At 44.9% G+C, this 26,736-nt stretch overlaps 1 protein-coding gene across 5 annotated transcripts in view; it reads left to right on the forward strand.

The window, feature by feature from the left end:
• Positions 1-26,736, forward strand: part of dip2a (disco-interacting protein 2 homolog A) — a 275,105-nt gene that overhangs the window by 169,188 nt on the left and 79,181 nt on the right. For 4 of the 5 annotated variants that reach the window (XM_071341938.1, XM_071341937.1, XM_071341940.1 and 1 more), the window contains 8 exons: positions 219-338; positions 580-694; positions 7,120-7,259; positions 17,798-17,934; positions 18,160-18,240; positions 21,558-21,685; positions 23,714-23,828; positions 25,729-25,930. In XM_071341938.1, the coding sequence (XP_071198039.1) occupies positions 219-338; positions 580-694; positions 7,120-7,259; positions 17,798-17,934; positions 18,160-18,240; positions 21,558-21,685; positions 23,714-23,828; positions 25,729-25,930 (1,038 nt within the window). Of the gene's footprint in view, positions 1-218; positions 339-579; positions 695-7,119; positions 7,260-17,797; positions 17,935-18,159; positions 18,241-21,557; positions 21,686-23,713; positions 23,829-25,333; positions 25,708-25,728; positions 25,931-26,736 lie in introns of those variants that run through there. The other variant, XM_071341941.1, reaches the window with a different exon arrangement.

The raw sequence follows: 26,736 nt of genomic DNA on the forward strand, positions 1-26,736 counted from the left end.
TGTGTGTGTGTGTGTGTGTGTGTGTGTGTGTGTGTGTGTGTGTGTGTGTGTGTGTGTGTGTGTGTGTGTGTGTGTGTGTGTGTGATGTGTTGAGACAGTGTCTGTCTTCTGAGTCACTATGGTCAGTGAGTGAGTCTTCTCTTATTGTACATCCTGCTGTGATTGGCTGAGTGCTGTGTGAGGCTAGTTGTGATTGGCTAAACACTGTGTCTCTGTAGCACGCGTAGCGGTGGTGAAGTCCAGAGACATGCACTGGTCCCTGTTGGCCCAGAGAGACCAGAGAGACATCAGCCTGAGCTCTCTGAGGATGCTCATAGTAACTGATGGCGCTAACCCCTGTAAGTCTAAACACTACAACATATACTGTACACAGTACTGTACACAACACATACTGCCAATACGTACTATACTGCCAGTACACACTGCCTGTACATACTATACTGCCAGTACACACTGTTACTGAGCTCTGTAAGTCTTGACACTATAACATACTGTATCACAAAGACTCTTACTTGAGCAAAACCTCTTAGTTTCCACGCCTCAGGACTGATCTGATGTTTTGTGTGTGTCTGTGAGCAGGGTCGATATCCTCGTGTGACGCCTTCCTGAACGTGTTCCAGGCACGTGGGCTACGTCCTGAAGTGATCTGTCCATGTGCCAGCTCTGCTGAGGGCATGACGGTCGCCATCCGAAGGTAGAACGCGCTACTACACCGAGCTATGTTAAAACCAACACGCTGTTACATCACACATCCCCCTTGACCTAATCCACAGTTTGTTATTTATTTATTTAACCTTTATTTAACGAGGCGAGTCAGTTAGAACAAATTCTTATTTTCAATGACGGCCTAGGAACAGTGGGTTAACTTCCTTGTTCAGGGGCAGAATGACAGATTTGTACCTTGTCAGCTCAGGGATTTGATCTTGCAACCTTTCGGTTACTGGCCCAACACTCTAACCACTACTAGGGGCGGCTACCTGCCGCCCCTCCACTCTAACCACTAGGCTACCTGCCGCCCCTCCACTCTAACCACTAGGCTACCTGCCGCCCCTCCACTCTAACCACTAGGCTACCTGCCGCCCCTCCACTCTAACCACTAGGCTACCTGCCGCCCCTCCACTCTAACCACTAGGCTACCTGCCGCCCCTCCACTCTAACCACTAGGCTACCTGCCACCCCTTGTTACAACCTTGATTAAAAACGGATCAAATCTTTTTTTCTCACCCATCTACAAACAATAACATTTAATGACAAAGTGAAAACATGTTTTTAGACATTTTTGCAAATATATTGAAAATGAAAACACAGAAATATCAAATTTACATAAGTATTCCCACCCCTGATTTCACCATGAGTCCAATGGTGTCTAAAACAGTTGAATGGCTGTGATAGAAAACTGATCAACATCATAGTTACTCCACAGTACTAACCTAATTGACAGAGTGAAAAGAAGGAAGGTTTGCATCAAGTCACTAAAGTAATACTGCAAAAAAAAACTGTCATGAATACAAAGTGTTATGTTTGGACAACACAACACATTACTGAGTATCACTCTTCATATTTTCAAACTTAGTGGTGGCTGCATCATGTTATGGGTTTGCTTGTAATCGTTAAGAACTGGGGAGTTTTTCAGGATAAAAAAATTACCGGATTAGAGTGTCGTGACGTGACTATCATTAAGGTGATGACTGCTATTTATCTAATAATTACCTACTACGTTTAATTATTACTCAATTAAATTAATCATGTAACAATTAACTCATTAGAAATGTGGGTGTAAGTCTCTGATTGTCCACAAGATGTCACTCTGTGTTTCTTAGTTGTCTGTTTACTCGTTCTGGAAGAGTGGTCTCCCGAGGACGGCTAATCAGCCGTGTGGATGATCCCAGAGTGGTCTCCCGAGGACGGCTAATCAGCCGTGTGGATGATCCCAGAGTGGTCTCCCGAGGACGGCTAATCAGCCGTGTGGATGATCCCAGAGTGGTCTCCCGAGGACGGCTAATCAGCCGTGTGGATGATCCCAGAGTGGTCTCCCGAGGACGGCTAATCAGCCGTGTGGATGATCCCAGAGTGGTCTCCCGAGGACGGCTAATCAGCCGTGTGGATGATCCCAGAGTGGTCTCCCGAGGACGGCTAATCAGCCGTGTGGATGATCCCAGAGTGGTCTCCCGAGGACGGCTAATCAGCCGTGTGGATGATCCCAGAGTGGTGATGAAAGCAGTGTAGACGACGATGATTTGAAGAGAATAACCGGATGGTCCTGCTTAAATTCACCTTCTTAGATACAGTACTACAGAACAGCTACTCAACCGGAGCATGGATTGTTAAGAGGTTCCTTTGCCTTCAACCTCGTGTTGCATTGCGGGGTTGTCACTAATTGTAGACCTCAGCTGCAGTGTGTGGTCATTCTAGTCTGAAATGTTCATTCTTAACTCAAACGCTTTATACCCTCGGGTAAAAAGGGGTGTTTACGTCACTCTCTGGGTTCCCTAGGCTAGTTACGAGGTAAGATATCAAAATGTACTATGATCTCATTAGAGAACTAAAAATACAATCTTATCGTCACAAAAACATTCTCTGTATCCTGGATATTTTCTACACAACCTAAAGAATGTAAACAGGATAAACACATTGTGAAAGCCCTTCAAGTTACAATGTTTTTGTTGTAACGTCTTCATTCAACTTTTAATCACAAAATAGACATTAATCTTTCACGTTCTTTATCTCATCATTACCAACATTCGGAGAATGAAATGTATTGTCCTGGTGACCATTGTTTGATGTTGTAGTTTTGGGCTGTAAACTCTTCATAAAGCACACAGACATTCCGATCACCCAACCTAGGCACCAAAAGGAATCGTCTGCTGCCTATGGTTTACGATGGAGTGAGGTGTCGTAAAACCCCCACATCCATCCCTCTTCCCCTCTGCGGGAGAGAGAGAGCTGAAGAGCTGATCCACTGGATCCTTTTGGATCCTCACAGGAGAGTCATGACAGGAGCTGAGCACAGGCAAAATCCAAGATGAAAACCTGGTACAGTTTGCTTTCCACCAGACACTGGGACATGAATTCACCTTTCAGCAGGACAATAACCTAAAACACGAGGCCAAATCTCCACTGGAGATGAATTCACCTTTCAGCGGGACAATAACCTAAAACACGAGGCCAAATCTCCACTGGGACATGAATTCACCTTTCAGCAGGACAATAACCTAAAACACGAGGCCAAATCTCCACTGGGACATGAATTCACCTTTCAGCAGGACAATAACCTAAAACACGAGACCAAATCTCCACTGGGACATGAATTCACCTTTCAGCGGGACAATAACCTAAAACACGAGGCCAAATCTCCACTGGGACATGAATTCACCTTTCAGCAGGACAATAACCTAAAACACGAGGCCAAATCTCCACTGGGACATGAATTCACCTTTCAGCAGGACAATAACCTAAAACACGAGACCAAATCTCCACTGGAGATGAGTTCACCTTTCAGCAGGACAATAACCTAAAACACGAGGCCAAATCTACACTGGGGTTGCTTACCAAGAGACAGTGAATGTTCCTGGCCGAGTTAGTTTTGACTAAAATCTACTTGAAAATCTATGGTAAGACCTGAAAATGGTTGTCTAGCAATGATCAACAACCAATTTGACAGAGCTTGAATATTTTGAAAATAATAATGGGAAAATGTTGCCAAATCCAGGTGTGGAATGCTCTTAGAGACCTCCCCAGAAAGACTCACAGCTCTTAGAGACCTCCCCAGAAAGACTCACAGCTCTTAGAGACCTCCCCAGAAAGACTCACAGCTCTTAGAGACCTCCCCAGAAAGACTCACAGCTCTTAGAGACCTCCCCAGAAAGACTCACAGCTCTTAGAGACCTCCCCAGAAAGACTCACAGCTATAATCGCCGTCAAAGGTGCTTCTTCAAAGTATTCACTCAGGGTTTAAATCAAATCAAATTTTATGTGTTTAATGCACCGAATACAACAGGTGAATTGCTTACTTACAACTCTTAACCAACAATGCAGTTTTAAGAAAATACCTTCAAAAAGTAAGAGATAAGAATAACATGATTAAAGAGCAGTAGTAAATAACAATAGCGGGGCTATATACAGGGTGTACCAGTACAGAGTCAATGTGGAGACTGTATACAGGGGTTACCGATACAGAGTCAATGTGGAGGCTATATACAGGAGGTACCGGTACAGAGTCAATGTAGAGGCTATATACAGGGGGTACCGGTGCAGAGTCAATGTAGAGGCTATATACAGGGGGTACCGGTGCAGAGTCAATGTGGAGGCTATATACAGGGTGTACCGGTACAGAGTCAATGTGGAGGCTATATACAGGGGGTACCGGTACAGAGTCAATGTGGAGGCTATATACAGGGGGTACCGGCACAGAGTCAATGTGGAGACTATATACAGGGGGTACCGGTACAGAGTCAATGTGGAGGCTATATACAGGGGATACCAGTACAGAGTCAATGTGGAGGCTATATACAGGGTATTACGGTACAGAGTCAATGTGGAGGCTATATACAGGGGGTACCGGTACAGAGTCAATGTGGAGGCTATACAGTGAGGGAAAAAAGTATTTGATCCCCTGCTGATTTTGTACGTTTGCCCACTGACAAAGAAATGATCAGTCTATAATTTTAATGGTAGGTTTATTTGAACAGTGAGAGACAGAATATCAACAAAAAAATCCAGAAAAACGCATGTCAAAAATGTTATGAATTGATTTGCATTTTAATGAGGGAAATAAGTATTTGACCCCTCTGCAAAACATGACTTAGTACTTGGTGGCAAAACCCTTGTTGGCAATCACAGAGGTCAGACGTTTCTTGTAGTTGGCCACCAGGTTTGCACACATCTCAGGAGGGATTTTGTCCCACTCCTCTTTGCAGATCTTCTTCAAGTCATTAAGGTTTCGAGGCTGACGTTTGGCAACTCGAACCTTCAGCTCCCTCCACAGATTTTCTATGGGATTAAGGTCTGGAGACTGGCTAGGCCACTCCAGGACCTTAATGTGCTTCTTCTTGAGCCACTCCTTTGTTGCCTTGGCCGTGTGTTTTGGGTCATTGTCATGCTGGAATACCCATCCACGACCCATTTTCAATACCCTGGCTGAGGGAAGGAGGTTTTCACCCAAGATTTGACGGTACATGGCCCCGTCCATCGTCCCTTTGATGCGGTGAAGTTGTCCTGTCCCTTTAGCAGAAAAACACCCCCAAAGCATAATGTTTCCACCTCCATGTTTGACGGTGGGGATGGTTTCTTGGGGTCATAGGCAGCATTCCTCCTCCTCCAAACACGGCAAGTTGGGTTGATGCCAAAGAACTCCATGTTGGTCTCATCTGACCACAACACGTTCACCCAGTTGTCCTCTGAATCATTCAGATGTTCATTGGCAAACTTCAGACGGGCATGTATATGTGCTTTCTTGAGCAGGGGGACCTTGCGGGCGCTGCAGGATTTCAGTCCTTCACGGCATAGTGTGTTATCAATTGTTTTCTTGATGACTATGGTCCCAGCTGCCTTGAGATCATTGACAAGATCCTCCTGTGTAGTTCTGGGCTGATTCCTCACCGTTCTCATGATCATTGCAACTCCACGAGGTGAGATCTTGCATGGAGCCCCAGGCTGAGGGAGATTGACAGTTATTTTGTGTTTCTTCCATTTGCGAATAATCACAGAAACTGTTGTCACCTTCTCACCAAGCTGCTTGGCGATGGTCTTGTAGCCCATTCCAGCCTTGTGTAGGTCTACAATCTTGTCCCTGACATCCTTGGAGAGCTCTTTGGTCTTGGCCATGGTGGAGAGTTTGGAATCTGATTGATTGCTTCTGTGGACAGGTATCTTTTATACAGGTAAGAAACTGAGATTAGGAGCACTCCCTTTAAGAGTGTGCTCCTAATCTCCGTTCGTTACCTGTATGAAAGACACCTGGGAGCCAGAAATCTTTTTGATTGAGAAGGGGTCAAATACTTATTTCCCTCATTAAAATGCAAATCAATTTATAACATTTTTGACATGCATTTTTCTGGATATTTTTTGTTGTTATTCTGTCTCTCACTGTTCAAATAAACCTACCATTAAAATTATAGACTGATAATTTCTTTGTCAGTGGGCAAACGTACAAAATCAGCAGGGGATCAAATACTTTTTTCCCTCACTGTATACAGGGTATTACGGTACAGAGTCAATGTGGAGGCTATATACAGGGTATTACGGTACAATGTGGAGGCTGTATACAGGGTGTTACGGTACAGAGTCAATGTGGAGGCTATATACAGGGGGTATCGGTACAGAGTCAATGTGCAGGGGCAACGGTGTTGAGATAACTCTACCTACATGTACATATTACTTAAATTATGTGACTATGCATAGATAATAACTGAGCAGCAGCAGCATTCCAGGGGCGGGGGGGGCAATGCAAATAGTCTGGGTAGCCATTTGATTAGATGTTCAGGAGTCTTATGGCTTGGGGGTAGAAGCTGTTTAGAAGCCTCTTGGACCTAGACTTGGTGCTCCGGTACTGCTTGACGTGCGGTAGCAGAGAAAAGTCTATGACAATTTTATAGGGCCTTCCTCTGACACCGCCTGGTATAGAGTTCCTGGATGGCAGGAAGCTTGGCCCCGATGATGTAGTGCCTTACGGTCGGAGGCCGAGCACTTGCCATACCAGGCAGTGATGCAACCAGTCAGAATGCACTCGATGGTGCAGCTGTACAACCCATGCCAAATCTTTTCAGTCTCTTGAGGGGGAATAGGTTTTGTCGTGCCCTCTTCCCTATATATAAATGTAAATACTGTGAGATATTTCTGTAATTCCTTTTCAATAAATTTGCAAAAAATTCTGAAAACATGTTTTCACTTTGTCATTCTGGGGTATTGTATGTAGATGGGTGAGAAAAACAAACAATTTAATCCATTTTGAATTCAGGCTGTAACGCAACAAAATGTGCAGTAAGTCAAGGGGTATGAATACTTTCTGAAGGTACTATCTGTGTCTGTTTCCCCTCCAGAGTCAGGTGTCCCTCCACCAGGGAAGGCAGTGCTGTTAGTTTACCTATGTAACCATACTGTATATAAATGTTGGTTCCTCAGACCTCCGGAGTCGGGCGTCCCTCCACCAGGGAAGGCGGTTCTGTCCATGAGTGGTCTGAGCCACAGTGTGATCCGGGTAGACACCGAGGAGAAGCTCTCTGTCCTCACAGTGCAGGACGTGGGCCAGGTCATGCCAGGCGGTACGTCCAGCTAGAACACATTCTACAGCTCATACCAGGCGGTACGCCCAGCTAGTACACATTCTACAGCTCATACCAGGCGGTATGTCCAGCTAGTACATATTCTACAGCTCATACCAGGCGGTATGTCCAGCTAGTACATATTCTACAGCTCATACCAGGCGGTATGTCCAGCTAGTACATATTCTACAGCTCATACCAGGCGGTACGTCCAGCTAGTACACATTCTACAGCTCATACCAGGCGGTGCGCCCAGCTAGTACACATTCTACAGCTCATACCAGGCGGTATGTCCAGCTAGTACATATTCTACAGCTCATACCAGGCGGTATGTCCAGCTAGTACACATTCTACAGCTCATACCAGGCGGTACGTCCAGCTAGTACACATTCTACGGTGTTTTTATATATTTATATGGCTGCTCATAGAGAAAAGTCCTCAGAAGCCATAATGAATTATCATGACCAGACAAAAACGAAAGAACTTAGCCTGTAACAAGGGCCCGTGGTTTTTTACTAGGGATATTTTCCCTTTCAGGATGATCTGGTAAGTATCTAGATACATGGGCTCCAATAGGGTACAGGAACGATACGTTTTAGTTCGAAATTATTTGGTGAGATTTGGTTTGATTACAGAACAAATCGTTGCGATTATGTTTGATTCGATTCGATGCACAAACATTTGTTGCGTAAACACATTCATTTTCCATTCAAAATGAATATCTGCTGCTGCTGAGCCTCTCTGAGCTGACATGTGGACGGGTGATGTATGTCTATGGTGTGTACTATGTAGGCACCTGATCTGAGCCATAAAGGAGACCAGGCATCTACCAGCCCACTATCAGATTAGACCCATAATGGAGACATCTACCAGCCCACTATCAGATTAGACCCATAATGGAGACATCTACCAGCCCACTATCAGATTAGACCCATAATGGAGACATCTACCAGCCCACTATCAGATTAGACCCATAATGGAGACATCTACCCCCCCACTATCAGATTAGACCCATAATGGAGACATCTACCAGCCCACTATCAGATTAGACCCATAATGTGTCTCCCGGGTGGCACAGTGGTCTAGGGCACTGCATTGCAGTGCTAGCTGCGCCACCAGAGTCTCTGGGTTCGCGCCCAGACTCTGTCGCAGCCGGCCGCAACCTGGAGATCCGTGGGACGACGCACAAATGGCATAGCGTCGTCCGGGTTAGGGAGGGTTTGGCCGGTAGGGAGGGTTTGGCCGGTAGGGATATCCTTGTCTCAGTATGTAAAAAAAAAAAAAAAATGTTATAAAATGTATGCACTCTACTGTAAGTCGCTCTGGATAAGAGCGTCTGCTAAATGACTAAAAATGTAAAATAATGGAGACATCTACCAGCCCACTATCAGATTAGACCCATAATGGAGACATCTACCAGCCCACTATCAGATTAGACCCATAATGGAGACATCTACCAGCCCACTATCAGATTAGACCCATAATGGAGACATCTACCCCCCCACTATCAGATTAGACCCATAATGGAGACATCTACCCCCCCACTATCAGATTGGGAGGCAATGTAGCATATGTTTTATTTTGTCCCCCCACGTTGAAATCACCATCACAAATTAACTTGTCATTTTTGCAGATTACTTGTTTGAGCTAGTCATGTATCAATATTTATAATTTACAAATTAGTGATCACATAACCAATGAATATACACTGAGTGTACAAAACATTAAGAACACCTTCCTTATATTGAGTTGCCCCCCCCCCCCCCCCCTTTGCCCTCAGAACAGACTCAATTCGTCGGGGTATGGGCTCTACAAGGTGTCGAAAACGTTCCACAGGGATGCTGGCCAATGTTGACTAAAAATGCTTCCCACAGTTGTGTCAAGTTGGCTGGATGTTCTTTCGGTGGTGGACCATTCTTGATACACACGGGAAACTGTTGAACGTGAAAAACCCAGAAGCGTTGCAGTTCTTGACACTCTCAAACCGGTGTGCATGGCACCTACTACCATTCCCTGTTCAAAGGCACTTAAATCTTTCATCTGATCCCAATTGAACTCTGAATGGCACACATACACAATCCATGTCTCAGTTGTCTCAAGGCTTAAAAATCATTATTTAACCTGTCACCTCCCCTTCATCAACACTGATTGACATCAATAAGAGAGAATTCAGTAGCTTTTACCTGGTCAGTCTGTCATGGAAAGAGGAGGTGTTCCTTATGTTTTGTACACTCAGTGTATAGCACAACTTTGGATTTCACCCCTCACCTCATTCGGTTGATGTTGTCTGTTTGGACGTTTTTAGTGAGCTTCTTTTCTCCGCCTGCTTTGGCCACGCAGTGCACTTTACTGTCATCATTATGAAAGGATCGACTTTACCCTCTTTCATCTATGAAATGACTGTATACACTGATTGTTTCAAGCAAAACTACCAAAACTATTGCTGATGGTGAACCTGAACAATCAAAATAGAATCTACAGTAAGCCCGTTCAGCAGGTAAAGCCCGTTTAGCAGGTAAAGCCCGTTCAGCAGGTAAAGCCCGTTCAGCAGGTAAAGCCCGTTCAGCAGGTAAAGCCCGTTCAGCAGGTAAAGCCCGTTCAGCAGGTAAAGCCCGTTCAGCAGGTAAAGCCCGTTCAGTAGGTAAAGCCCGTTTAGCAGGTAAAGCCCGTTCAGCAGGTAAAGCCCGTTCAGCAGGTTAAAGCCCGTTCAGCAGGTTAAAGCCTGTTTAGCAGGTAAAGCCCGTTCAGCAGGTAAAGCCCGTTCAGCAGGTAAAGCCCGTTTAGCAGGTAAAGCCCGTTTAGCAGGTAAAGCCCGTTTAGCAGTTAAAGCCCGTTTAGCAGGTAAAGCCCGTTCAGCAGGTAAAGCCCGTTCAGCAGGTAAAGCCCGTTCAGCAGGTAAAGCCCGTTCAGCAGGTAAAGCCCGTTCAGCAGGTAAAGCCCGTTCAGCAGGTAAAGCCCGTTCAGCAGGTAAAGCCCGTTCAGCAGGTAAAGCCCGTTCAGCAGGTAAAGCCCGTTCAGCAGGTAAAGCCCCTTTAGCAGGTAAAGCCCCTTTAGCAGGTAAAGCCCCTTTAGCAGGTAAAGCCCGTTCAGCAGGTAAAGCCCGTTCAGCAGGTAAAGCCCGTTCAGCAGGTAAAGCCCGTTCAGCAGGTAAAGCCCGTTCAGCAGGTAAAGCCCGTTCAGCAGGTAAAGCCCGTTCAGCAGGTAAAGCCCCTTTAGCAGGTAAAGCCCCTTTAGCAGGTAAAGCCCCTTTAGCAGGTAAAGCCCGTTCAGCAGGTAAAGCCCGTTCAGCAGGTAAAGCCCGTTCAGCAGGTTAAAGCCCGTTTAGCAGGTAAAGCCCGTTTAGCAGGTAAAGCCCGTTCAGCAGGTAAAGCCCGTTCAGCAGGTTAAAGCCCGTTTAGCAGGTTAAGCCCGTTTAGCAGGTTAAAGCCCGTTTAGCAGGTAAAGCCCGTTTAGCAGGTAAAGCCCGTTCAGCAGGTAAAGCCCGTTCAGCAGGTAAAGCCCGTTCAGCAGGTAAAGCCCGTTCAGCAGGTAAAGCCCGTTCAGCAGTTAAAGCCCGTTCAGCAGGTAAAGCCCGTTCAGCAGGTAAAGCCCGTTCAGCAGGTAAAGCCCGTTTAGCAGGTAAAGCCCGTTCAGCAGGTAAAGCCCGTTCAGCAGGTAAAGCCCGTTTAGCAGGTAAAGCCCGTTTAGCAGGTAAAGCCCGTTTAGCAGGTAAAGCCCGTTCAGCAGGTAAAGCCCGTTCAGCAGGTAAAGCCCGTTCAGCAGGTAAAGCCCGTTCAGCAGGTAAAGCCCGTTCAGCAGGTAAAGCACGTTCAGCAGGTAAAGCCCGTTCAGCAGGTAAAGCCCGTTCAGCAGGTAAAGCCCGTTCAGCAGGTTAAAGCCCGTTCAGCAGGTTAAAGCCCGTTCAGCAGGTTAAAGCCCGTTCAGCAGGTAAAGCCCGTTCAGCAGGTAAAGCCCGTTCAGCAGGTAAAGCCCGTTCAGCAGGTAAAGCCCGTTCAGCAGGTAAAGCCCGTTCAGCAGGTAAAGCCCGTTCAGCAGGTAAAGCCCGTTCAGCAGGTAAAGCCCGTTCAGCAGGTAAAGCCCGTTCAGCAGGTAAAGCCCGTTCAGCAGGTAAAGCCCGTTCAGCAGGTAAAGCCCGTTCAGCAGGTAAAGCCCGTTCAGCAGGTAAAGCCCGTTTAGCAGGTTAAAGCCCGTTTAGCAGGTAAAGCCCATTCAGCAGTTAAAGCCCGTTCAGCAGTTAAAGCCCGTTCAGCAGGTAAAGCCCGTTTAGCAGGTAAAGCCCGTTTAGCAGGTAAAGCCCGTTTAGCAGGTAAAGCCCGTTTAGCAGGTAAAGCCCGTTTAGCAGGTAAAGCCCGTTTAGCAGGTAAAGCCCGTTCAGCAGGTAAAGCCCGTTCAGCAGGTAAAGCCCGTTTAGCAGGTTAAAGCCCGTTCAGCAGGTAAAGCCCGTTCAGCAGGTAAAGCCCGTTCAGCAGGTAAAGCCCGTTTAGCAGGTTAAAGCCCGTTCAGCAGGTAAAGCCCGTTCAGCAGGTAAAGCCCGTTCAGCAGGTAAAGCCCGTTTAGCAGGTAAAGCCCGTTTAGCAGGTAAAGCCCGTTCAGCAGGTAAAGCCCGTTCAGCAGGTAAAGCCCGTTCAGCAGGTAAAGCCCGTTCAGCAGGTAAAGCCCGTTTAGCAGGTTAAAGCCCGTTCAGCAGGTAAAGCCCGTTTAGCAGGTAAAGCCCGTTTAGCAGGTAAAGCCCGTTCAGCAGGTAAAGCCCGTTCAGCAGGTAAAGCCCGTTTAGCAGGTTAAAGCCCGTTCAGCAGGTAAAGCCCGTTTAGCAGGTAAAGCCCGTTCAGCAGGTAAAGCCCGTTCAGCAGGTAAAGCCCGTTCAGCAGGTAAAGCCCGTTCAGCAGGTAAAGCCCGTTCAGCAGGTAAAGCCCGTTCAGCAGGTAAAGCCCGTTCAGCAGGTAAAGCCCGTTCAGCAGGTAAAGCCCGTTCAGCAGGTAAAGCCCGTTCAGCAGGTAAAGCCCGTTCAGCAGGTAAAGCCCGTTCAGCAGGTAAAGCCCGTTCAGCAGGTAAAGCCCGTTTAGCAGGTTAAAGCCCGTTCAGCAGGTAAAGCCCGTTCAGCAGGTAAAGCCCGTTTAGCAGGTAAAGCCCGTTCAGCAGGTTAAAGCCCGTTCAGCAGGTAAAGCCCGTTCAGCAGGTTAAAGCCCGTTCAGCAGGTAAAGCCCGTTCAGCAGGTTAAAGCCCGTTCAGCAGGTAAAGCCCGTTCAGCAGGTAAAGCCCGTTTAGCAGGTAAAGCCCGTTCAGCAGGTAAAGCCCGTTCAGCAGGTAAAGCCCGTTCAGCAGGTAAAGCCCGTTTAGCAGGTAAAGCCCGTTTAGCAGGTAACGCCCGTTTAGCAGGTAACGCCCGTTTAGCAGGTAACGCCCGTTTAGCAGGTAACGCCCGTTTAGCAGGTAAAGCCCGTTCAGCAGGTAAAGCCCGTTCAGCAGGTAAAGCCCGTTCAGCAGGTAAAGCCCGTTCAGCAGGTAAAGCCCGTTTAGCAGGTTAAAGCCCGTTTAGCAGGTAAAGCCCGTTCAGCAGGTAAAGCCCGTTCAGCAGGTAAAGCCCGTTCAGCAGGTAAAGCCCGTTCAGCAGTTAAAGCCCGTTCAGCAGTTAAAGCCCGTTCAGCAGTTAAAGCCCGTTCAGCAGTTAAAGCCCGTTCAGCAGGTAAAGCCCGTTCAGCAGGTAAAGCCCGTTCAGCAGGTAAAGCCCGTTCAGCAGGTAAAGCCCGTTTAGCAGGTAAAGCCCGTTCAGCAGGTAAAGCCCGTTCAGCAGGTAAAGCCCGTTCAGCAGGTAAAGCCCGTTCAGCAGGTAAAGCCCGTTCAGCAGGTAAAGCCCGTTCAGCAGGTAAAGCCCGTTTAGCAGGTTAAAGCCCGTTCAGCAGGTTAAAGCCCGTTCAGCAGGTAAAGCCCGTTCAGCAGGTTAAAGCCCGTTCAGCAGTTAAAGCCCGTTCAGCAGTTAAAGCCCGTTCAGCAGTTAAAGCCCGTTTAGCAGGTAAAGCCCGTTCAGCAGGTAAAGCCCGTTCAGCAGGTAAAGCCCGTTCAGCAGGTAAAGCCCGTTCAGCAGGTAAAGCCCGTTCAGCAGGTAAAGCCCGTGCAGCAGGTAAAGCCCGTTTAGCAGGTTAAAGCCCGTTCAGCAGGTTAAAGCCCGTTCAGCAGGTAAAGCCCGTTCAGCAGGTTAAAGCCCGTTCAGCAGTTAAAGCCCGTTCAGCAGTTAAAGCCCGTTCAGCAGTTAAAGCCCGTTTAGCAGGTAAAGCCCGTTCAGCAGGTAAAGCCCGTTCAGCAGGTAAAGCCCGTTCAGCAGGTAAAGCCCGTTCAGCAGGTAAAGCCCGTTCAGCAGGTAAAGCCCGTTCAGCAGGTAAAGCCCGTTCAGCAGGTAAAGCCCGTTTAGCAGGTAAAGCCCGTTTAGCAGGTAAAGCCCGTTTAGCAGGTAAAGCCCGTTTAGCAGGTAAAGCCCGTTCAGCAGGTAAAGCCCGTTCAGCAGGTAAAGCCCGTTCAGCAGGTAAAGCCCGTTCAGCAGGTAAAGCCCGTTCAGCAGGTAAAGCCCGTTCAGCAGGTAAAGCCCGTTCAGCAGGTAAAGCCCGTTCAGCAGGTAAAGCCCGTTCAGCAGGTAAAGCCCGTTCAGCAGGTAAAGCCCGTTCAGCAGGTAAAGCCCGTTCAGCAGGTAAAGCCCGTTCAGCAGGTAAAGCCCGTTTAGCAGGTAAAGCCCGTTTAGCAGGTAAAGCCCGTTCAGCAGGTAAAGCCCGTTTAGCAGGTAAAGCCCCTTTAGCAGGTAAAGCCCGTTCAAATCAAATGTATTTATAAAGCCCTTCTTACATCAGCTGATATCTCAAAGTGCTGTATAGAAACCCAGCCTAAAACGGTGGCTAGGAAAAACTCCCTAGAAAGGCCAGAACCTAGGAAAAAACCTAGAGAGGAACCAGGCTATGTGGGGAGGTCAGTCCTCTTCTGGCTGTGCCGGGTGGAGATTATAACAGAACATGGCCAAGATGTTCAAATCTTCATAAATGACCAGCAAGGTCAAATAATAATAATCACAGTAGTTGTCGAGGGTTCAACAAGTCAGCACCTCAGGAGTAAATGTCAGTTGGCTTTTCATAGCCGATCATTAAGAGTATCTCTACCGCTCCTGCTGTCTCTAGAGAGTTGAAAACAGCAGGTCTGGGACAGGTAGCACGTCCGGTGGACAGGTCAGGGTTCCATTATCGCAGGCAGAACAGTTGAAACTGGAACAGCAGCACGGCCAGGTGCACTGGGGACAGCAAGGAGTCATCATGCCCGGAAGTCCTGACGCATGGTCCTAGGGCTCAGGTCCTCCGAGAGAAAGAAACAGGGGAGAACCTAAAGAACAACCTGTAACAGGTTAGGGAAAACCTAAAGACACGGAGCCCAGCCGATCCACCATGACTGGTCTGCCGACGTAACCGTCCGAGGGGGTTTCAACAGGCTCTTCCATTGCAGATGGGTCCTGAGGCCCATCTGATAGCCTGCTAGCACCAGGCCTTTTAGCTGTCTGAATCGCCGTGTCTCTCCACCTCACTTAGCTACTCACTGGACGCTATGATCACTCGGCAACACATGCCTCCCCCTAATGTCAATATGCCTTGTCTATTGCTGTTTTGGTTAGTGAGTTTTGTATTATTTCACTGTAGAGCCTCCAGCCCTGCTCAATTTGCCTTAGCTAGCCCTTTTGTTCCACCCCCCACACATGAGGTGACCTCAACTGGCATCTAGAGAGACAACCTCTCTCATCATCACTCAATGCCTAGGTTTACTTCCACTGTACTCACATCCTACCATACCTTTGTCTGTACATTATGCCCTGAATCTATTCTACCACACCCAGAAATCTGCTCCCTTTACTCTCTGTTCCGAACGCACTAGATGGCCTGTTCTTATAGCCTTTAGCCGTACCCTTATCCTACTCCTCCTCTGTTCATCTGGTGATGTAGAGGTTAATCCAGGCCCTGCAGCCCCCAGCATCACTCCCATTCTCCAGACGCTCTCATTTGTTGACTTCTGTAACCGTAAAAGTCTTGGGTTCATGCATGTTAACATCAGAAGCCTCCTCCCTAAGTTTGTTTTATTCACTGCTTTAGCACACTCCGCCAACCCGGATGTCCTAGCCGTGTCTGAATCCTGGCTTAGAAAGGCCACCAAAAATCATGAAATGTCCATCCCTAACTATAACATTTTCCGACAAGATAGAACTGCAAAAGGGGGTGGAGTTAGCCTGCAGAGTTCTATCATACTATCCAGGTCTGTGCCCAATTCGAGCTTCTACTTTTAAAAATCAAAATCCTTGTTATAGACCCCCTCTGCCCCCAGCTGTGCCCTGGACACCATATGTGATTTGATTTCCCCCCATCTACAGAGTTTATACTGTTAGGTGACCTAAACTGGGACATGCTTAACACCCCGGGCGTCCTACAATCTAAACTAGATGCCCTCAATCTCACACAAATTATTAAGGAACCTACCAGGTACAACCCTAAATCTGTAAACATGGGCACCCTCGTAGATATCATCCTGACCAACTTGCCCTCTAAATATACCTCTGCTGTTTTCAACCAGGATCTCAGCCATCACTGCCTCATTGCCTGCGTGAGTAATGGGTCTGCGGTCAAATGGGACATGCTTAACACCCCGGGCGTCACTGTCAATCGCTCCCTAAAACTCTTCAGCGAGCAGGCCTTTCTAATCGACCTGGCCCGGCTATCCTGGAAAGCTATTGACCTCCCGTCAGTAGAGGATGCCTGGTTCCTCTTCAAAAGTGCTTTCCTCACTGTCTTAAATAAGCATGCCCCATTCAAAAAATGTAGACCTAAGAACAAATATAGCCCTTGATTCACCCCAGACTTGACTGCCCTTGACCAGCACAATAACATCCTGTGGCGTTCTACATTAGCATCGAATAACTCCCGCGATATGCAACTTTTCAGGGAAGTCAGGAACCAATATACACAGTCAGTTAGGAAAGCTAAGGCTAGCTTTTTCAAACAGAAATTTGCTTCCTGTAGCACTAATTCCAAAAAGTTTTGGGACACTGTAAAGTCCATGGAGAATAAGAACACCTCCTACCAGCTGCCCACTGAGGATAGGAAACACTGTCACCACCGATAAATCAATCATTTCAATAAGCATTTTTCTACAGCTGCCCATGCTTTCCACCTGGTTACCCCAACCCCGGTCAACATCTCAGCACCCACTGCAGCAACTAGACTGTAAACACTCCTTCCAGACTCACATTAAGCATCTCCAATCCAAAATTAAATCTAGAAATAGCTTTCTGTTACGCCACAAAGCCTCCTTCACTCATGCTGCCAATCATACCCTCGTAAAACTGACCATCCTACCGAGCCTTGACTTTGTCGATGTAATTTACGAAATAGCCCCGAACACTCTAATCAGCCAAGTGGATGCAGTCTATCACAGTGACATCTGTTTTCTCACCAAAGCCCCATATACTACCCACCACTGTGACCTGTATGCTCTCGTTGGCTGGCCCTCATTGCATATTCGTCACCAAACCCACTGGCTCCAGGTCATCTATAAGTCTTTGCTAGGTAAAGTCCCGCCTTATCTCAGCTCACTGGTCACCATAGCAACACCCACCCGTAGCACGCGCTCCAGCAGGTATATTTCACTGGTCATCCCCAAAGCCAACACCTCCTTTGGCTGCCTTTCCTTCCAGTTCTCTGCTGCCAATGACTGGAACGAATTGCAAAAAAACAAGGGAAAAACCAAAAGAAATTAGCCTTTAACAAAGGAAGTATCTAAAGAACAGCCTCAGCATCTGCGGGGGAGTTGCAGCGATTGGACGAGACTGTAACTACCAATTGGATATCACGAAGTTGGGGAGAAAAAAGGGTAAAAGTACAACAAATTGTGAAAACCTAATGAACAGCCTGGAACGAGGGAAAAACCCTAAACAACTTAGCCTGGAACGAGGGAAACACCTACACAACTTAGTCTGTAACGAGGGAAACACCTACACAACTTAACCTGTAACGAGGGAAACACCTACACAACTTAGCCTGGAACGAGGGAAACACCTACACAACTTAGTCTGTAACGAGGGAAACACCTACACAACTTAGTCTGTAACGAGGGAAACACCTACACAACTTAGTCTGGAACGAGGGAAACACCTACACAACTTAGTCTGGAACGAGGGAAACACCTACACAACTTAGCCTGGAACGAGGGAAACACCCGAACAACTTAACCTGTAACACCTACACAACTTAGCCTGTAACGAGGGAAACACCCGAACAACTTAGCCTGGAACGAGGGAAACACCTACACAACTTAGCCTGGAACGAGGGAAACACCTACACAACTTAGCCTGGAACGAGGGAAACACCTACATAACTTAGCCTGTAACGAGGGCGGTTAGGAGAAACACGTTGTCCTATTGATTACAATGCTTTGTTTATTGATATCCAGTCAGTGTGTGTGATGTGTGTGTCCACGGCTCTGGTGTGTGTGGTGTTATGACGTGTGTGTGTGTGTGTCCACAGCGCTGGTGTGTGTGGTACGTGTGGAGGGAACTCCGTATCTCTGCCAGACAGATGAGGTGGGGGAGATCTGTGTGAGTTCTGGGAGCACTGGCGTGGCATACTACGGCCTCCCGGGCATGACCAAGAACACATTCCAGGTTTGTACTGTCACTTTAACACTCATAATGGTGTCACATTGTTACTGCAAAAGAGAATGTGTTCTCAATAACTTTCCTGGTTCATTAAAGGCAATAGCTACATAAATGAATACTGAGTGGTGTGTACAGTCATGTTGCCTGTTCCCGACCATCCCAGTAACAGCATTAGGAGCTATGTGGTGTGTGTGTCTAGTGGTGTGTGTATAGTCCTGTTGCCTGTTCCAGACCATCCCAGTAAGAGCGTCAGGAGGTCCCATCAGTGGCAGACCCTTCACCAGGACGTCACTACTGGGCTTTGTAGGACCTGTGAGTTCACTGTTATCCATTACTAGGATCCTTACATTCCCAGCTGCTAGCATGTCTGCTAAATGTGTCTGCTAGCATGATGTCTGCTAAATGTATCTGCTAGCATGATGTCTGCTAAATGTATCTGCTAGCATGATGTCTGCTAAATGTATCTGCTAGCATGATGTCTGCTAAATGTATCTGCTAGCATGATGTCTGCTAAATGTATCTGCTAGCATGATGTCTGCTAAATGTATCTGCTAGCATGATGTCTGCTAAATGTATCTGCTAGTATGTCTGCTAAATGTATCTGCTAGCATGATGTCTGCTAAATGTATCTGCTAGCATGATGTCTGCTAAATGTATCTGCTAGCATGATGTCTGCTAAATGTGTCTGCTAGCATGATGTCTGCTAAATGTATCTGCTAGTATGATGTCTGCTAAATGTATCTGCTAGCATGATGTCTGCTAAATGTATCTGCTAGCATGATGTCTGCTAAATGTATCTGCTAGCATGATGTCTGCTAAATGTATCTGCTAGCATGATGTCTGCTAAATGTATCTGCTAGCATGATGTCTGCTAAATGTATCTGCTAGCATGATGTCTGCTAAATGTATCTGCTAGTATGATGTCTGCTAAATGTATCTGCTAGCATGATGTCTGCTAAATGTATCTGCTAGCATGATGTCTGCTAAATGTGTCTGCTAGCATGATGTCTGCTAAATGTGTCTGCTAAATGTGTCTGATAGCATGGTGTCTGCTAGCATGGTGTCTGCTAGCATGGTGTCTGCTAGCATGATGTCTGCTAAATGTATCTGCTAGCATGATGTGTGTGCTAGCATAAAGTCTGCTAAATGTATCTGCTAGCATGATGTGTGTGCTAGCATAAAGTCTGCTAAATGTATCTGCTAGCATGATGTGTGTGCTAGCATAAAGTCTGCTAAATGTATCTGCTAGCATGATGTCTGCTAAATGTATCTGCTAGCAGGATGTCTGCTAAATGTTTCTGCTAGCAGGATGTCTGCTAAATGTTTCTGCTAGCATGATGTCTCCTAAATGTATCGGCTAGCGTGATGCATCGGCTAGCGTGATGTGTCTGCTAGCATGATGTGTGTGCTAGCATAAAGTCTGCTAAATGTATCTGCTAGCATGATGTCTGCTAAATGTATCTGCTAGCAGGATGTCTGCTAAATGTTTCTGCTAGCAGGATGTCTGCTAAATGTTTCTGCTAGCATGATGTCTCCTAAATGTATCGGCTAGCGTGATGCATCGGCTAGCGTGATGTGTCTGCTAGCATGATGTGTGTGCTAGCATAAAGTCTGCTAAATGTATCTGCTAGCATGATGTCTGCTAAATGTATCTGCTAGCAGGATGTCTGCTAAATGTTTCTGCTAGCATGATGTCTCCTAAATGTTTCTGCTAGCATGATGTCTGCTAAATGCATCGGCTAGCGTGATGCATCGGCTAGCGTGAAGTGTCTGCTAGCATGATGTCTGCTAACATGATGTCTGCTAAATGTATCGGCTAGCATGATGTATCGGCTAGCATGATGTATCTGCTAGCATGATGTCTGCTAAATGCGTCTGCTAAATGTACACTATCGGTCAAAAAAATTTGAACACCTACTCATTCAAAGGTTTTTCTTTATTTTTACTATTTTCTACATTGTAGAATAATAGTGAAGTCATCAAAACTATAACATATATGGAATCATGTAGTAACCAAAAAAGTGTTAAACAAACCTAAATAGATTTTATATTTGAGATTCTTCAAATAGCCACTCTTTGCCTTGATGACAGCTTTGTACACTCTTGGCATTCTCTCAACCAGCTTCACCTGGAATGCTTTTCCAACAGTTTTGAATGAGTTCTAACATATGCTGAGTACTTGTTGGCTGCTTTTCCTTCATTCTGCGTTCCGACTCATCCCAAACCATCTCAATTTGGTTGAGGTTGGGGGATTATGGAGGCCAGATCATCTGATGCAGCACGCCATCACTCTCTTTCTTGGTAAAATAGCCTGGATGTGTGTTGGGTCATTGCTGTTGAAAAACAAATGATAGTCCCACTAAGCCCAAACCAGATGGGATGGCGTATCGCTGCAGAATGCTGTGGTAGCCATGCTGGTTAAGTGTGCCTTGAATTCTAAATAACTCACTGACAGTGTCACCAGCAAAGAACCATCACACCTCCTCCTCCATGCTTCACGGTGAACCACACATGCGGAGATCAAATCAAATGTATTTATATAGCCCTCCTTACATCAGCTGATATCTCAAAGTGCTGTACAGAAACCCAGCCTAAAACCCCAAACAGCAAGCAATGCAGGTGTAGAAGCCCGGTCATCATCCGTTCACCTACTCTGCGTCTGACAAAGACCGCGGTTGGAACCAAAAATATCCAGCTTGGACTCCAGACTGAAGGACACATTTCCACTAGTTTAATGTCCATTGCTCGTGTTTCTTGGCCAAAGCAAGTCTCTTATTATTGGTGTCCTTTAATAGTGGTTTATTTTCAGGAATTCGACCATGAAGGTCTGATTCACACAGTCTCCTCTGAACAGTTGATGTTGACATGTGTCTGTCTGTTGAACTCTCTGAAGTATTTATTTGGGCTGCAATTTCTGAGGCTGGTACCTCTAATGAACTTATCCTCTGCAGCAGAGGTAACTCTGGGTCTTCCTTTCCTGTATCGGTCCACATGAGAGCCAGTTTAATCAGCGCTTGGTTTTTGCGACTGCACTTGAAATGTTCCGTATTGACTGATTTTCGTGTCTTAAAGTAATGATGGCCTGTCGTTTCTTTGCTTATTTGAGCTGTTCTTGCCATAGTATGGACTTTGTCTTTTACCAAATAAGGCTATCTTCAGGAATACCACTCCTACTTTATCACAACACAACTGATTGGCTCAAACGTATTAAAAAGGAAATAAATTCCACAAATTAACTTTTAACAAGGCACACCTGTTAATTGAAATGCATTCCAGGTGGCTAGCTCATGAAGCTGGTTGAGAGAATGCCAAGAGTGAGCAAAGCTGTCATCAAGGCGAAGGGTGGCTACTTTGAAGAATCTCAAATATAAAATCTATTTAGGTTTTTTGGTTACTACATGATTCCAAACGTTTTACCGATAGTATATCTGCTAGCATGATGTCTGCTAAATGTAGCTGCTAAATGAGGTACAGCTGATGTCAGCTGATACTGCTGGACCTGACCATCCATTTCACTGTTAGTCGACACCTGTTGTTTACCAAGCATGTGACAAATACATATTTTATTTTATTTTATTTGACTAGATGTGTTGGGCAGTGACTAACCACCCTGTGTGTGTGGTCTCCAGGACAACCTGGTGTTTATCGTAGGTAGAATGGACGGGCTGATGACGGTGTGTGGTCGGAGACACAACGCTGATGATGTGGTTGCCACGGCGCTGGCAGTGGAGCCCATGAAGTTTGTCTACAGGGGGAGGTGAGGAGTGAGGTTCTGTGTTGTGTTCTAGGATAGCAGTGTTGTTGTGTTCTAGGATAGCAGTGTTGTTGTTGTGTTGTAGGATAGCAGTGTTGTTGTTGTGTTGTAGGATAGCAGTGTTGGTGTGTTGTAGGATAGCAGTGTTGTTGTTGTGTTCTAGGATAGCAGTGTTGTTGTTCTAGGATAGCAGTGTTGTTGTTGTGTTCTAGGATAGCAGTGTAGTTGTTGTGTTCTAGGATAGCAGTGGTGTTGTTGTGTTCTAGGATAGCAGTGGTGTTGTTGTGTTCTAGGATAGCAGTGGTGTTGTTGTGTTCTAGGATAGCAGTGGTGTTGTTGTGTTGTAGGATAGCAGTGGTGTTGTTGTGTTGTAGGATAGCAGTGGTGTTGTTGTGTTGTAGGATAGCAGTGTTGTTGTTGTGTTGTAGGATAGCAGTGTTGTTGTTGTGTTCTAGGATAGCAGTGTTGGTGTTGTGTTGTAGGATATCAGTGTTGTTGTTGTGTTCTAGGATAGCAGTGTTGTTGTTCTAGGATAGCAGTGTTGTGTTGTTGTTGTTCTAGGATAGCAGTGTTGTTGTTGTGTTCTAGGATAGCAGTGTTGTTGTTGTGTTCTAGGATAGCAGTGTTGTTGTTCTAGGATAGCAGTGTTGTTGTTCTAGGATAGCAGTGTTGTTGTTGTGTTCTAGGATAGCAGTGTTGGTTGTTGTTGTGTTCTAGGATAGCAGTGTTGGTTGTTGTTGTGTTGTAGGATAGCAGTGTTGTTGTTGTGTTTTAGGATAGCAGTGTTGTTGTTGTGTTCTAGGATAGCAGTGTTGTTGTTCTAGGATAGCAGTGCTGTTGTTCTAGGATAGCAGTGTTGTTGTTGTGTTCTAGGATAGCAGTGTTGTTGTTCTAGGATAGCAGTGCTGTTGTTCTAGGATAGCAGTGTTGTTGTTGTGTTCTAGGATAGCAGTGTTGTTGTTGTATTCTAGGATAGCAGTGTTGGTGTGTTCTAGGATAGCAGTGTTGTTGGTGTGTTCTAGGATAGCAGTGTTGTTGTTCTAGGATAGCAGTGTTGTGTTGTTGTTCTAGGATAGCAGTGTTGTTGTTGTGTTCTAGGATAGCAGTGTTGTTGTTGTGTTCTAGGATAGCAGTGTTGTTGTTCTAGGATAGCAGTGTTGTTGTTCTAGGATAGCAGTGTTGTTGTTGTAGGATAGCAGTGTTGGTTGTTGTTGTGTTGTAGGATAGCAGTGTTGGTTGTTGTTGTGTTGTAGGATAGCAGTGTTGTTGTTGTGTTGTAGGATAGCAGTGTTGTTGTTGTGTTCTAGGATAGCAGTGTTGTTGTTCTTGGATAGCAGTGCTGTTGTTCTAGGATAGCAGTGTTGTTGTTCTAGGATAGCAGTGTTGTTGTTCTAGGATAGCAGTGTTGTTGTTCTAGGATAGCAGTGTTGTTGTTCTAGGATAGCAGTGTTGTTGTTCTAGGATAGCAGTGTTGTTGTTCTAGGATAGCAGTGTTGTTGTTCTAGGATAGCAGTGTTGTTGTTCTAGGATAGCAGTGTTGTTGTTCTAGGATAGCAGTGTTGTTGTTCTAGGATAGCAGTGTTGTTGTTGTTGTTCTAGGATAGCAGTGTTGTTGTTGTTGTTCTAGGATAGCGGTGTTGTTGTTGTTGTTCTAGGATAGCGGTGTTGTTGTTGTTGTTCTAGGATAGCGGTGTTGTTGTTGTTGTTCTAGGATAGCGGTGTTGTTGTTGTGTTCTAGGATAGCGGTGTTGTTGTTGTGTTCTAGGATAGCGGTGTTGTTGTTGTGTTCTAGGATAGCGGTGTTGTTGTTGTGTTCTAGGATAGCGGTGTTGTTGTTCTAGGATAGCGGTGTTGTTGTTCTAGGATAGCGGTGTTGTTGTTGTGTTCTAGGATAGCGGTGTTGTGTTGTTGTGTTCTAGGATAGCAATGTTGTGTTGTTGTGTTCTAGGATAGCAGTGTTGTTGTTGTGTTCTAGGATAGCAGTGTTGTTGTTGTGTTCTAGGATAGCAATGTTGTGTTGTTGTGTTCTAGGATAGCAGTGTTCTCCGTCTCGGTTCTCCATGATGAGCGTATTGTAGTGGTGGCAGAACAGAGACCAGATGCTTCAGAGGAGGGCAGCTTCCAGTGGATGAGTCGCGTTCTTCAGGTACAACACAGTATATATACATCATGTATACAACACAGTATATATACATCATGTGTACAACACCTCTTCAGGTACAACACAGTATATATACATCATGTATACAACACAGTATATATACATCATGTATACAACACAGTATATATGCATCATGTGTACAGCACCTCTTCAGGTACAACACAGTATATATACATCATGTACACAACACAGTATATATACATCATGTATACAACACAGTATATATACATCATGTATACAACACAGTATATATACATCATGTATACAACACAGTATATATATATATATATATATATATATATATATATATATATATATATACATCATGTACACAACACAGTATATATACATCATGTACACAACACCTCTTCAGGTACAACACAGTATATATACATCATGTATACAACACAGTATATATACATCATGTATACAACACCTCATCATGTATACAACACAGTATATATACATCATGTATACAACACCTCTTCAGGTACAACACAGTATATATATATATACATCATGTATACAACACAGTATATATACATCATGTATACAACACCTCTTCAGGTACAACACAGTATATATACATCATGTATACAACACAGTATATATACATCATGTATACAACACAGTATATATACATCATGTACACAACACCTCTTCAGGTACAACACAGTATATATACATCATGTATACAACACAGTATATATACATCATGTATACAACACCTCTTCAGGTACAACACAGTATATATACATCATGTATACAACACAGTATATATACATCATGTATACAACACAGTATATATACATCATGTGTACAGCACCTCTTCAGGTACAACACAGTATATATACATCATGTACACAACACAGTATATATACATCATGTATACAACACCTCTTCAGGTACAACACAGTATATATATATATACATCATGTATACAACACAGTATATATACATCATGTATACAACACAGTATATATACATCATGTATACAACACCTCTTCAGGTACAACACAGTATATATATATATACATCATGTATACAACACAGTATATATACATCATGTATACAACACCTCTTCAGGTACAACACAGTATATATACATCATGTATACAACACAGTATATATACAACACCTCTTCAGGTACAACACAGTATATATACATCATGTACACAACACAGTATATATACATCATGTATACAACACAGTATATATACATCATGTATACAACACCTCTTCAGGTACAACACAGTATATATACATCATGTACACAACACAGTATATATACATCATGTATACAACACAGTATATATACATCATGTATACAACACAGTATATATACATCATGTATACAACACAGTATATATACATCATGTATACAACACCTCTTCAGGTCCATTTAAAGCTGCATGATGTTCTGAGTCAAATCAATATATGGAACACACATCTAGTAACCCCTCCTGTCTGTCAGGCTGTATTTTCTACAGGCTATAGACAGTATTCACCAGGTGGGGGTGTACTGTCTAGCTCTTGTCCATGTCAACATGTCTATTGTTATTTCTACAGGCTATAGACAGTATTCACCAGGTGGGGGTGTACTGTCTAGCTCTTGTCCATGTCAACATGTCTATTGAATTTTCTACAGGCTATAGACAGTATTCACCAGGTGGGGGTGTACTGCCTAGCTCTTGTCCATGTCAACATGTCTATTGTATTTTCTACAGGCTATAGACCGTATTCACCAGGTGGGGGTGTACTGCCTAGCTCTTGTCCATGTCAACATGTCTATTGTTATTTCTACAGGCTATAGACAGTATTCACCAGGTGGGGGTGTACTGTCTAGCTCTTGTCCATGTCAACATGTCTATTGTATTTTCTACAGGCTATAGACAGTATTCACCAGGTGGGGGTGTACTGTCTAGCTCTTGTCCCTGCCAACACAATGCCCAAGGCTCCGCTGGGGGGGATCCATATCTCAGAGACCAAACAGAGGTTTCTGGAAGGAGCTCTCCACCCCTGTAACGTCCTCATGTGTCCCCACAGCTGTGTTACCAACCTGCCCAAACCACGGCAGAAACAACCAGGTAGGATGGGACTTTTAAATCAAGGCTCCAAAATGTGTCACTGGTTGTGTCTGAATGTTCTACCAGTCTACTGTTCAGAACCTACTGTTAGAACTATATACTGTTAGAACTATATACTGTTAGAACTATATACTGTTGGAACTATATACTCTTCAGAACTATATACTGTTAGAACGATATACTGTTCAGAACCTACTGTTAGTACTATATACTGTTAGAACTATATACTGTTAGAACTATATAATGTTAGAACCTACTGTTAGAACTATATACTGTTCAGAACCTGCTGTTAGAACTATATACTGTTAGAACTATATACTGTTGGAACTATATACTGTTCAGAACTATATACTGTTAGAACTATATACTGTTCAGAACCTACTGTTAGTACTATATACTGTTAGAACTATATACTGTTAGAACTATATAATGTATACTGTTAGAACTATATACTGTTAGAACTATATACTGTTCAGAACCTACTGTTAGTACTATATACTGTTAGTACTATATACTGTTAGAACTATATACTGTTAGAACTATATAATGTTAGAACCTACTGTTAGAACTATATACTGTTCAGAACCTGCAATTAGAACTATATACTGTTAGAACTATATACTGTTCAGAACCTACTGTTAGACTTATATACTGTTCAGAACCTACTGTTAGAACTATATACTGTTCAGAACCTACTGTTAGAACTATATACTGTTGAGAACCTACTGTTAGAACTATATACTGTTGAGAACCTACTGTTAGAACTATATAGTGTTCAGAACCTGCTGTTAGAACTATATACTGTT

This window comes from Salvelinus alpinus, chromosome 14 (assembly GCF_045679555.1).
Source record: "Salvelinus alpinus chromosome 14, SLU_Salpinus.1, whole genome shotgun sequence".
Classification (NCBI taxonomy): domain Eukaryota; kingdom Metazoa; phylum Chordata; class Actinopteri; order Salmoniformes; family Salmonidae; genus Salvelinus; species Salvelinus alpinus.